This window comes from Trifolium pratense, linkage group LG5 (genome assembly GCF_020283565.1).
Source record: "Trifolium pratense cultivar HEN17-A07 linkage group LG5, ARS_RC_1.1, whole genome shotgun sequence".
Lineage (NCBI taxonomy): Eukaryota > Viridiplantae > Streptophyta > Magnoliopsida > Fabales > Fabaceae > Trifolium > Trifolium pratense.
Window position 1 is genome coordinate 42,985,291 of NC_060063.1, and position 13,440 is coordinate 42,998,730.

The following is a 13,440-nucleotide window of genomic DNA, read 5'->3' on the forward strand; positions in this document are numbered from 1 at the left end:
GTTACAAGGAAGCTAGTAAGTTTCAATGTTGGATAGAAGCTATGAATGCAGAGATCAATGCATTGAAACAAAACAAAACTTGGGTTTATGTTGATCAACCAGCTCATGTCAAACCAATTGGCAGCAAGTGGGTCTATAAAGTGAAACATAGGGCTGATGGTTCAATTGAACGATACAAGGCAAGGTTAGTTGCAAAGGGCTATAATCAAATTGAAGGTTTGGATTTTTTTGATACTTTTTCACCTGTGGCAAAGATCACTACAGTCAGGGCTTTAATTGCATTAGCCTCAATTAAGTCTTGGCACTTACATCAAATGGATGTCAATAATGCGTTCCTCCATGGTGAGCTACAAGAAGATGTTTACATGATAGTACCAGAAGGTGTTGTAGCTCCCAAATCCAACCAAGTCTGCAAGCTTCTCAAATCCCTTTATGGTTTAAAACAGGCCAGCAGAAAGTGGTATGAAAGACTCACTGGTTTGCTTGTTCAACAAGGCTACACACAATCTACTTCTGATTATTCATTATTCACTTTGAAGACCGGTCAATCCTTCACAGCCTTGCTTGTTTACGTGGATGATATCATCTTAGCTGGAAATTCAATTTCTGAATTTGACAGAATCAAGCAAATCTTAGACACTGAATTCAAAATTAAGGATTTAGGGAAGCTCAAATACTTTCTAGGCCTTGAAGTAGCACACTCCAAGACAGGTATTACCATTTGTCAACGCAAATATTGTCTTGACCTCCTCAAGGACACTGGTCTCATTGGGTCCAAACCTGCTCCAACTCCACTTGATCATTCCACCAAAATTCATCAAGACTCTAGTGCAGCATATGAAGACATTGGTGGATATCGAAGGCTTATTGGAAAACTTTTATACCTTACTACTACACGGCCAGATATATCCTTTGCAACGCAACAATTGAGTCAGTTTCTTTCCACTCCCACCATTACACATTATGACACTGCTTGCAGAGTGGTTAGATACTTGAAAGGCACACCTGGGCGTGGTTTATTCTTCCCTCGTAGCTCTTCGTTGCAAGTCTTAGGATTTGCAGATGCAGATTGGGCGAATTGCCTAGACACACGCCGATCCACTTCAGGTTATTGTTTTTTCCTGGGCAGTTCACTTATTTCATGGCGTGCCAAGAAACAAAACACAGTCTCACGCAGCTCTTCTGAGGCAGAATATCGTGCCTTGTCCTTTGCAACCTGTGAACTTCAGTGGCTCTTGTTCTTACTTCACGATTTGGGAGTGTCTTGTGTACGTGCACCTGTGTTATACTGCGACAATCAAAGTGCAATTCACATTGCTGCAAATCCTGTATTCCACGAACGGACTAAGCATCTTGAGATTGACTGCCACTTCGTTCGTGACAAAGTTCAACAAGGGCTGTTCAAACTCCTTCCTATATCTACCAAGTATCAACTTGCGGATTTCTTCACCAAAGCTCTTCCCCCAAAATCATTCAACTCTTTCATTTCCAAGCTGGGCATGCTTAATCTCTACCATACTCCAGCTTGTGGGAGGGTATTAAGTATGGAAAATACGAGTGACACTCTAGAGGAACAAAGTGATGCTAACTTGCTTGAGCCACACGCCACTGATGCAAAGGTGTTTGAATCACATGATAGTGAACACAATAAGAGTTCTAGGGAGAATGTATAGTAGTATAGTCCTTAGTAGAAGTTGTTAGAGTTTGTTATGCCACGTCATAGGCAGTTAGAGCTGAACCACTTGTATATAAAGCTCTGTAACTGCACATTGTAATAATCACTTTTTACACTTTCAATTCAATAAAGAATTTCTCCCTTCTCCAATGAATTCTGTTCTCTCCATCCATCTTTGCCATCTTCAAGAAAGACCACCGTAAATCCACAAAGACCATAACGTAAACTCATAGTTGTGCCTCCTAGACCGAGTCCCAGAAATAATGGGTCGGTGAAAGCTTGGATATTGGTGAAGTTCAATCCCAGATCCGACCGACTTTGCAAGTCTTGTTAATGTTCTTAGAGGAACAAATAGGAACGTCGGCACACCAACACGACAATCGATCACGGAGCAAGAGCTTTGTGTAGTAGCAACTCCAAAGAACCATGGCGGCGGAATATGGAGAGCGCTTTGCCGGAAACAATTGAAAGAGAGAGAAGGGGGCACATTATTCTTTTTCTCGTTTTTTTTTATAATTGAATTGATACGTGTCCTATGTTTATTTGTTGTGCCTATAGTTGATGTGTTGTATCCGTGCCTATAGAAGAGTTTCTCCTCTATCAGTATGTGTATGGAGCAACAAAAAAAAAAGTATTGAGAATTTAAGAGATGGAGTGATGGACATGGCGAGACCAACCGTTTTTCACTAACAATAGGTGTCAAGTGGAAGTGCAGTAATGTATGCAGTTGAGGAGAGAAGAAGAAAAATAAAAGCCGTTGTAGGAGAGAATATTTTGATACACACTCTAGTCTTATCAATCATGACGAATACAAACCCATAATTAAATCTCGACCACCATTAAAATGTTCTTCTTTTTTTTTTTTTTTCTTTCCCATGTTTCATAATCTTCACCTTCACATTTTCCTAAATTCTTTTTCTCTCTCCTTTGCAATAAAATGGTAGAGATTTTAATAAATCCTCATGTCACATGCATTCCCTAAAATGTATATTCCAATAGACCAGAGCCAAATACAAATACAAATTTATTACCTAAATCATTACAAGTTGTATCTTGAGTGGAGGAAGACATTTAGAAAGATAAATTCTCAACATCTATTAATTTAAACTGTTTTTCTCTTTGGTGTAAAAAAAAAAACTGTTTTTCTCTTTGGTACATAGGTAAAGAGAAGGAACACAAAAAAAGAAAGATGATTAAGCACGAGGGTGAGACAGACACCCTTAAAATATCAGACAAGGCCATCAATCAAGGACCAAAAACCATGCAATCAGTTTCTATTCAATATGTACATTTTACTATACCTCCTCCTACTTTAGAGGACAAATTAAATGCTTTTGTCCATTACCATTTGGTGGTCAGATAAAGCAGATAGGATAGGATAAGCTATCTTATCATGTTATTAATTGTAGACACTATTATGCAATAACTTACGTAGTACATACACTGTTTAGCAAAGTTTTAATACTAAACAGATAATCTTATGTTCAACTGGACATATAATTTTTTTTTTTTATATAAAACATTAGCGTGCACAGGCATCACATAATAACTATGACATCCCAACTATGTTGGCACCCCATAATCATCACCTAACTTGACATATGATTTCATTACAAGCAATCACAATCACAGTCACAGAGCTCCATACAACATTTAATTAACTCAAAACAAGCCAATGCTGCACAAAGTTGAGTACAAACTATGGTGCATCCATCATTGACAAAAGAGCAAGCCTTTAGCATACACATGCAACAAAATGTGTCAGCTACCTTACCGCAACAAGTAGAAGCTGCCATCTCCAATAGTCCTTGTTTTTCTTCTTTTGTTGCTGGTGGAATGTTCTCAGCAGTTGCTTTCGAGTCACCAAATCCATGACTCAATCCTCCAAGAAATAACTTCGGGATGTCATGTTCTATTCCCTTGAAGCTAAGTTGGCTGTATGCCTGTTTTTAAGGGACGTATGTAATCATACACTATCAAAAACGGATACAGATACTAGACATGACATTGACAAAAAGACGCAGATATTAATTTAAGAAAGTAGAAGTGATTGAACCTAACTGTACATTTGATACAGATTTAATATAAATTGTCTGTGTTACATAGATCATACATATGGTACAAAGAGAAAAGTAATGGAATGGAACTACTCTAATATTTTATGGAGGGCTAATAAAATTTGCAACTATTTTTCTAATCACTAAGGTAAAGGTGTACCTTTTGTAACAGAAAGTTGTCCGATGCCTTCTTGACATCGTCTTTCTTGACAAGAATCATCTCCAAGCAGGTATACTCTGACGGGACGTTATTTTGAATGCTCATTTTAGAAACCTATTAGAGAGCAATTTAGCATTTGTTTATAAATAAGTAGTGGAGCAATAAAACTCACATACAGTATCAGAATTGGTTTGTTCGAAATCAATGTTTGAATATAAACTGGTTTCCGCATATTTTCCATTTAAACCTTTCTTAGTTTCTTTTTCTTTTTAACAAAGAAATCTAACATACATAAAAGTAAAATAAAGACAAACCTTCTCCTCCAGCTCTTCACTTTCTAATAACCAAGCATGAGCAGTGACTAGGTCGATATGTCTCATTGAAAAGACCTGGAGTCAATATCAAAATTTATATCAAGATGCATTTCAGAGCATAGTTGAGTATGCATTCAGCAATCACTATATTTAAAGGATCTACAAATAGACAAGAGCCTGAATATGGGAATATGGTGATACTCGTGTAGGAGCCGGAGCCGCGCCATGCTTATGAGTTGCATTGAAATATCAAGTCAACATTTGCTAAGTGTTGGATTAATCTTGTGAGAGTAAGAAATAATTCTAGATACATAAAATTGATTTTAAGATGTTTGGGTAGTCTCAAATAGAATTAATTTCCCTCTCAAATGTAGTTTAACTTGAAAACGTGATCTGTAGCTTTTGCTTCAAATGTGATTTTAGCCACAAATATACTGTTAACTCATTTTCATGTAAATGTAACTAAACATAACTTACCTTGGATTTAGCACAATCTTGACTAAAATAAATAAATTTTATAAAATCAATTTTCGCTGCCACGCAATCAAATACACACTAAGATAATATAAATGTTAGATTCTCAACAAGATACGAGGAACAGCTGATAATTAAGCTTAAGGGATGAGATATTACATTAGTGAGTTGCATATCCTTTTCTCTTTTCACTTTAAGGTCCACTACGAAGCTGGTCATATCTGCAAATGTACCAGTAACCTTAACTAGTTCAGGAAAAGTTCCATTGTATCTGCCTGATATGATCAATGGACTTCCAAATGATAGGTCAGGAATATGACTTGGGAACAGCTGCATTAATCGTACTATAGTTAAAACATCGAATAGATGTAACATGTAAATGTAATATTTAATTGAAGACAAAACATTATTGGATATGCATATACCTCCTGTGAATCAAGACCTTCTAAACTTTTGATGGTGATATCAGCAACTATAACTGATGAAGCAGTGCTAAATAGCCGTTGCATTCGGATGTCAATTGTATCTGGATATGATTTAGAGAGACAGAGATACATTAACAAAATATATGATTAGCACTTATCTTGACTTCATTGAAAATTACAAAACAATAATCTTTTTTGTTTAAGCATCAATTTGCACCAACTTCAAGTGGCAATGTTAGGTTAACTGGAAAAGCAAAGATGCTGACCTAAATCATAAACGGCATCATGGTGACCCCGCCCGATTTGTGCTAGCATTTGCAGGAAGTAGTGATTACAATATAAACCTGAAATTTCAAATAATAAAACAGAAAAATTACTAAAAGTATTGCAACAAACACTATTAATTATATCAGATAATCTATTTTCTGATGACCAGTAAGGGAAGAGGAAGCAGGAACTCTTGCCTATGCCAAACGTGGATATGCGCGGTGTGCGAACCAATTTCCCACTTGTTACATAGCTTTTCACAAATTCACATATCTCTCTCTCATCCTCAACGGCCCCATCAGTAACAAGAAAAATAAGAGGGACCGAGTCACTTGATTTTCGAAGTAAGGTCATTGCCTAAGATAGAGCAAAATAGGGTATCAAATATATTTCTACGATAATATGTATATGTAACAGATTTGTTAAACACAACATATAATTTGACATCCAACAGTTCTGCAAAGGATACAATTTATTAAACACAACATAGAATTTGAAACTTAATAAAATCAAAGATCTAAGATAACAAAAATCGTAGACTTAGCATTTTTATCGCCTCTTTTTCGATCTAATAATACTCACATTTGTGCAGTTGAATGAAGAAACCAAAGTGACAAGAGAAGCTTTAACTAACAAGCCATGAAGTAAGTGAAAGAAGGCACATCATATTGAAAATGTCAATAAATAAGAATTACCTGAGTTAAGGGATGCATGATGTTAGTACCACCATTTGCTATAAAAGTAGTGTCAACCCACGTGGAAGCCTTCAAAATTGCTTCATTTGTAGCTGTTACCATCGATGGCGAGAATAAATAGGCCTCGCCATTGAAAGCTATAATGTTAAAAGTATCTTGCAGGTTTAATTGAGAGAGTGATGCTAGTAGCGCATTCTTTGCGTTTTCAAGAGGAATTCCCTTCATGCTTGCACTTATATCTACTACGAACACCACATCCCTTTTAAAAACCTATCAATAGACAGAATGCTTTAGTATAAGTTTGAAACAAACATGCACCTATGTAATGTTGACAATAATATTTCTATCCTCCTTTGCACTAATTTGCTCCTAGACAATTTGTTTGGCTAATTCCATATGTTTCTAATCAGTTTCATATTTATAGGCATCTTTATATTTTCACACACAATTATTCTTCTAGATAAAATCATGGTTGCTTAGGTAACCATTTGATGCTACACGCAATACCTTATCAAGGTTTTCTGTCTTAGCAATCAAACCTTATTTATATTTTTGAAAAAGAAAAGAAATTGACATAGTATAATAATAATATTGCAACAAACCTTTCTCTCTTGGCAATTTCCAGGGTAAAGATACAGGCAGAATATCTCTCTTTCGTCAAAATCACGCAGGAAAGGGGATTGTAAGAGAACACCGCCAAATATGTCACTTGAAGAAACCTGTAAAAGCATCAGCAAATTAAGCTAATTCTGATATAGCATTCTGAATGCCTATCATATAGAATTGGAATATATACCTCTTTTATGGAAAAGCATTAAAACTAATTGAGCATTGCTTTTTGTTACGATGAAAACATGCAAGAAACACTCAATAATTAGTGAAAACATTCTCTCTCACTTACATGTAAATTTTTTAACATATCTGTCTTTGACAGAAATCATATCAAGGTAGGTGCTTAAATGAGACAATTAATTGTCGTGCGTTACATGTTCTGATTGTTTTTTAACAGCATTTTCCAAACAAATTAATAAAATGTTGCGCTTCTAGTTCTTACCGTGTACGAGAAACTGAAGTCTGTACTTGACCAAGCTGGTACTTCTGCTTCATATGATAAACTTAATTTTCCAGCTTGGCTCATTAGTCCCTGGAAAGTAAGAAAGCTAGTGTTCAATTCAAGTCTAACAGAAGCCAAACTGAACATTGTAAATTTGTAACAGCGCACAACAGTCGATAGATTTTACCTTAAGTGGATGACTAGTAGCTTTGCATAACACTTCATTTGCAGTACCAGAATTCAATTTCAAAAATATCTTCTCTTTCTTGGAAAATTTTCTTCCAACAGGGTTGACATATGAAGGAAAACAGAAAGGGACGGTAAGACGGAATTCACCATCATGAAATAATATTTTCTGGGACCATTTCATCTTAACTGAAAAGATGGAGCCTCCCTTAAACTGCAAGACAGAATGAAGTTTTATATGCACATATTAATAACTATAAATAATGAAGTGACATTTTATCTAATAACAATAATAGTATAATAACCTGTGGAATCTTAACAATGTATATTTGGCTTTTCAAAAAGTATCCATCTTTAGATTTGGCCATTTTTTGCTTATCTTTTTCATCTTTCAGAGAAACCAATTCAGTGTGATAGGATCTTCCAGAATCATCAACCTCGACACCTAGAAGTGAACCCTGTTAGCCACATCATATTTAACTTGAGAATTACTCATATGAAACAAAATTCAAGTCTGCAACATTTGAAAGAAAAATTGGTATACAATTTCATCATGAGATAATAAAACCACAAAACAAAGAAACAAAACATGGCATTTCTTTATAAAAAAAAAATTGTATTTCTTATAAGCTGTAACTGTACCATAAATTTTTCTTTTATGTTTGAATACTTGACTAGTTGTTTTCTAGCACAAATTACATCAAAAGAATTCCTCCTTTTATTCATCACCTTGAATGTTTTTGTTAAAATATTTCATTATCTATGATGGACCTGAAAATAAATGACCTATGTATTATGTTGTGGAAAATTAGATTTCCTGCTGAGCTCTCAGCCGTACAATTTAAATCGACAGTTGAGATCTCTTAGAAATGGGTGTTGGGTTTATCTCAACCCTACGAAACCGGTTTGTAAGGTGAGGATTTGCCCTCACTTATAAACACATATTCAGACCATCTCGCAGCTAATGTGAGAATTCTTAACACACCTCCTAACGCTCAGCTCTATTGAGTTTGGTGCGTGGATATAAACGATGGGTGACCCGATTGTGGAAACTTGATAACACGTGGCCCAACGGATCGTGGAGGAGACTCTGATACCATCCTAGAAATGGGTGTTGGACCTAACTCAACCCTACAAAACCGGCTTGTAAGTTGAGGATAGCCCTCACTTATAATATGATTTGATTGTACAATCTAAACCGTCGGATCTCAAATCAACGGCTGATATTCATTACCGCTTTGAATTGCATGGAAGTTCAACTGCAGGCAATCATGATCCCTATTTACTTTGTATTACACCTACTAAGATTTCTTGTCTTAAATTTTTCAACTAAAAAAATATATCATATGCAAAAGCATGTGTGTTTGTATGTGATCACTAACAAGTTTTTAACATAATGTTCCCAACCTAGTTGTTGTGGTCCCTTATATTTTTGTAAGGAATGATATTTACAAAAACATTTATTGGTTTTATTTTATGGGTCATGCTAACCGGTGCCCCCGGGGCCCCCGGGGCACTGGTTAAGGAAACTCAAAAAGGAAATTTTAAAATTGAAAATAACACTTTTTAGACTTTTGAGACGTTGACTGCACAAACTTCAATATGATATTACTATATTTGGTTCCTTAAAGAGTGCCCCAGGGGCATTGTTTAGCATTTTCCTTATTTTATTCTCCTTGGGTGGTGTTTACTTTTATATTATGAGTATGATGATAACTTTCTATCATGCATTTGGGAAACAGAATGATAACAACTATTTTTCTTGTTTGGATGCAAACAGAATTATAGCACTTTGATATCATCATTCATCATAATTATCTCACAAATGCATCAATAAAAATTAAAGGTAAGAAATCATTTAAACATCCTTTTAATTTACAATTCCTGTACAAAGAAGATGATGAAGATATTTATTTATTAGAAATATTTTTTAAATCAAGAAGGAAAAAAAATAGAAAAAACAAAAAGAACATCTTACCATACAATTAAATTAACTGTCTAACTTATTTTTTTTACATAAATATGTAGTATTACTTTATTCGCTTATAAAAAACATATAATATTGTCTCCGTAAATATATTGTAATTTATTTATTTTTTTACTAATTCATGAGTATATCATAATTAGTAGGAATATTACGTGTAATTTATAAAAATTGAAGTTTGAATCTTAATATTCACACTTATTCATAGTAAAAAAATAAATACAGTAATATTTATATAAAAAAAAGGAACACAATAATAATATTGTACACCACTTAAGTAAAAAAAATAATATTGTACACCAATAACGGAACAAATAATTTGACCCAAAAAGCAGAACACATCATACTAAATTACTAGTAATATTTTATCATCCTGAAAATGACACTTCCCCGACAAATTATTCAAGCTTTCGACTGATGTGTTACTTTCCATCACAAAAAGCCAAATTATAATTTATTCAACTTTTCAATCATCACATTTCTTTTATATAGTCAAATTTACCCATCCCGAAAGAAGAAAAACAAACACAAACAGTTTTCAATATCAGGTTCGAATGCCAGAAGAAAATGACAGGAAAAAAAAAACAGATTGAATGAAAAATTAAATAATTTATTTATAATTTTTTTTCAATTTTCATTTATTGTTTAAAATGTGAAAAGCAAAATTTTCTTTCAATTTTTTCTTTTTGTCTAAGTAGTTTAGTGACCGGAAATTTTATCATTTAAGATGAATAAGTGGGTTGTTTGATATTTAAATCCTAGCACAGTAGCACTTGCATATATAATGATATGTCCCTACCAACAGACAACAGAGTTAAGCTCAAGAAAATCTCAAGAAAATGAAAAAAATTCATTTTTTTTTTGGGATTAATTTTTTTTTTCAATTTTATAGGTGAATAAATGAACATAAATAAAATAATGATTGATAATGTAAACAAAATTAAAAATAAAAAAGTTATTTTTATTTACGATGAAACTCAAAATTGAATTGAGAATCCCATATCTCATACATATTATTGAAACCCTTCATTGCTATACTACACCTAAAGACTTTAAAAAATAATAATAATAATTTATTCCAACTAATAAAAAAATTGACTTAATTAGTCTATTGGTCCCTTAAAGACATTTTAGGTTTTACAATGGTCCCTTAAAGAAAAAAGTCCGGATTGGTCCTTTAAAGAAAAAAAGGCCCGAATTGGTCCCTTAAAGACATATATTTTTGTCATATTGGTCCTTTCTGTTAAATTTTAACTCCAAATATAACAAAAAATTCCAATGGTTAAAATTTTAAAAATTAATAAGGTTTTTAGTGGACCACTTATACTTAATGACATCCACAATACAGTCTACTAAAACTAATGTTTTTTGTAAAAAAATTGACGGAAATGACCAATTGAGAAACAAACGTGTCTTTAAGAGACCAATCATGACTTTTTTTCTTTAAAGGATCATTGTAAAACCTAAAATAAATATTTTTAAGGGACCAAAAGACCAATTAAGCCTAAAAAAGTTTTATTCCAACTACTAGTATGTAAGACCTAAAGTTTTATTGACACGAGACACACGCGAATCACGCCAACTGTTTTATTTTTTTGATTAATAATCAAGCCAAGTTTCTTTTTTGTAGTTTCTCCAAAAGTTATTTTAAAAAGATAAAATAGAATCCATTTTTGGCAAGAAAAATCAGAACAAACGACAAAAAAGAACAAAATATATGAAAGATCGAATGCTTTTAAATAAAATATATCAAAGCTTGAATAAAATACTATGAACCTTCAATTATCTGTTTGGTAAAAAATAGAGGACGAGCTTATAACAAATAAGTAGTTGATTAAATTTGTAGTATTTGGTAAAATTAACGATTGCACTAGCTCATAAGTATAAAATGACATAAAAAAATATTTGATTAATATTTAATTTTTTTTAAGTAAGATGATAGACAGACAGTGATTAAGGTTGGAAGTTTGTTTCAATTTAGATTTGCATGGTGTTGTTGGTGAAGAATCAGAATGAATGAATGAAGATTGAGTTTGAGAAACAAACACTATATTGTTACCAGATTTGCAAGAGTTGCAGCTTGATCTCAGATCTGTACCCGTCGGCAATAGAGGAAGACGATGGTGGTGGTGGCCGGTGATGGAGGAGGACGACGGTGATGGCTGACGGTGATGGAGGTGGTGACTGGTCTAGAGAGTGAGAGAGACACGAGGAACGACGGAGAGAGGGTGGTCGGCGAGTGAGGTTGGCCGGCGGAGAGAGGGTGAGTCGGAGAAACGAAAGAGAATAGATGAAGATGAACAGTGTTGTTGTTGTATCTGGTTCATTGGATTACTTTGATGGTCTAGATTTAAGAAACTTTGTGAAACTGTGGGATATCCAACAGTAGTAAATCCAAATCCGAGTGAGACTGCCCGTAAGGAAAAAAAAAAAAAAGTAGTGTGACAATGATAGATATTTCAACCTCTTGTTAAGAAGTTTTATATCGATTGTGAGATGGTCTAAATGAATTTGTGTTTATAAATGAAGGCAATTGTTACGTTACAAGTCGATTTTGTAGAGTTGAATTAGGCTAAACTCTCATTTATAAAAATCAAGATCATTTGGGGCACCTGTTATCAGGTTTCCGCTATTGAGTCACACACCGTTTATATCCACGCATCAAGCCCAATAGTGCTGGGCGTGAGAAGATGTGTTAAGAAGTCTCACATCGATTGTAAAATAGCCTGAATGTGTGTTTATAAGTGAGGTCAATCCTTACCTTATGTCAGTTTTGTAGGGTTGAATTAGATCAATCTCTCATTTTTAAGACTCAATCATTTACTCTTACGTTCAATTTTTAGCTGGTGTGCATTGAAAAATATTTGTCGAAAGATGTCAAACTCTTCCATTGATCTCACTTAACTTGAGCTAACTATAAATACTAAAATTAACCATTGAACTAAATATAAATATAAGTTTAATTCATATTTTTCTAAAAAAGTATAAGTTAAACGACGAGATATAATTGAAAGAAATATAATAAGCTAATACAATTAATTTATCAAAATAAGTTATATGCCAGTAAAAATAGATATAAACGAGGATAAAATATTAACTAAACAAGTCTTTTTCAAAATAACTTATAACCTATAACTTATAATCTATAAATTATAAGTTTAAAATTTGGCATTTGCAACAAAATAAAAAATAAAAAGTTCTTCAAAATATATATATGTATTTTTTTAAAGGAAACTTTATGTACCTGTTCTCCGATTGGAATAGCAACTTGACAATCACACAAACTACTTCCGGTAACACAGTGCACGCGCCACCGTCCTGTAACCGTCACAAACGCCGTATCCAAACAACACTCAACTTCCATTTCAATTCCTTGAAGCTGAAGCGGTATCAACGCCGGAGGATCACACAGTCCGTACACATACGGTTGATAGCTTCTAATATCCGGATTATCTACTACTTGCGGATCAGGTATCACCGCATAACACATCGGCGCCGTCGGTAAAAATTCCTCCGACGACCTCGTCATCTCCGGTAACGGCATCGGAGTGTGATGAATTCTTTTAGAGAGGTTGAGGCCGAATTGGACGGAGCTGGAAAATTGTTCGGCCATCGGTGTTTCACCGGAGATGAAATTAAATGAAATGAAATTTGTGAGAGATTAGAGAGGAAGAAGAGTTTGGTTTTTGTTTGTTGAGGTTTTGAGAAGTGGCATTCGGGTTTTGAAGAAGATAAATGGAAGAAGAAAGGTGAGAGAAGAGGGAAGAAGAAAGAGCGAGAAGAGGAAGAAGTAACTTCAATTTTTCGTAGTCGTTTTTTCGTATTAATTAATTCTGTCAGAATCTGATTGGATAGGATATATTAAAGGGAAATTCATTTTAATATTTTCTTATTAATAGTACTATTTATTTTTATTTTTTTTTGACAAAAGTACTATTTATTTATTACTACTATTGAATGAATTACACTTTTTTTTGTACTATTTATTTATTTATTTTTCGACAAAAGTACTATTTACTCTCTCCGTCCCAAAATATAAGGATTAATTTATCACTGCACGCACACCAATACATAATTTTATTATAAATATCTTTAATTGTGTATTAGTAAAAATTATAGAAATTTGATATCTTGAAAATACTCGTTAAA

General features: G+C 33.7%; 1 protein-coding gene across 2 annotated transcripts; it reads right to left on the bottom strand.

Moving 5' to 3' along the window:
- Positions 1 to 3,069: 3,069 nt before the first annotated feature.
- On the bottom strand, positions 3,070 to 13,144 carry LOC123884077. 2 transcript variants are annotated; one of them, XM_045933080.1, is made up of 14 exons: positions 12,536 to 13,111; positions 7,613 to 7,765; positions 7,309 to 7,521; positions 7,122 to 7,211; positions 6,670 to 6,786; positions 6,068 to 6,337; positions 5,570 to 5,729; positions 5,372 to 5,449; positions 5,106 to 5,206; positions 4,840 to 5,010; positions 4,207 to 4,281; positions 3,893 to 4,006; positions 3,282 to 3,618; positions 3,070 to 3,176 (listed from the first exon to the last, which is right to left on the bottom strand). In XM_045933080.1, the coding sequence occupies exons 1-13, from the start codon at positions 12,902 to 12,904 to the stop codon at positions 3,286 to 3,288; spliced, it is 2,244 nt and encodes a 747-aa protein (XP_045789036.1). In that variant the 5' UTR covers positions 12,905 to 13,111; the 3' UTR covers positions 3,070 to 3,176; positions 3,282 to 3,285. The 2 variants fall into 2 exon arrangements, with proteins under 2 accessions (XP_045789036.1, XP_045789035.1); XM_045933079.1 differs by having other exon boundaries at positions 3,070 to 3,618; positions 12,536 to 13,144.
- Between the last annotated feature and the right edge of the window lie 296 nt (positions 13,145 to 13,440).

Bases quoted from the DNA above. Each gene is read 5' to 3' on its own strand.
- LOC123884077 (XM_045933079.1), bottom strand. From the start codon at position 12,904: ATGGCCGAACAATTTTCCAGCTCCGTCCAATTCGGCCTCAACCTCTCT. The intron at 5,730-6,067 runs GTAATTCTTATT...GCTCTATCTTAG, and splicing joins TCATGCATCCCTTAACTCAG to GCAATGACCTTACTTCGAAA. The intron at 3,619-3,892 runs GTACACCTTTAC...CCTTAAAAACAG, and splicing joins ACAACTTTCTGTTACAAAAG to GCATACAGCCAACTTAGCTT.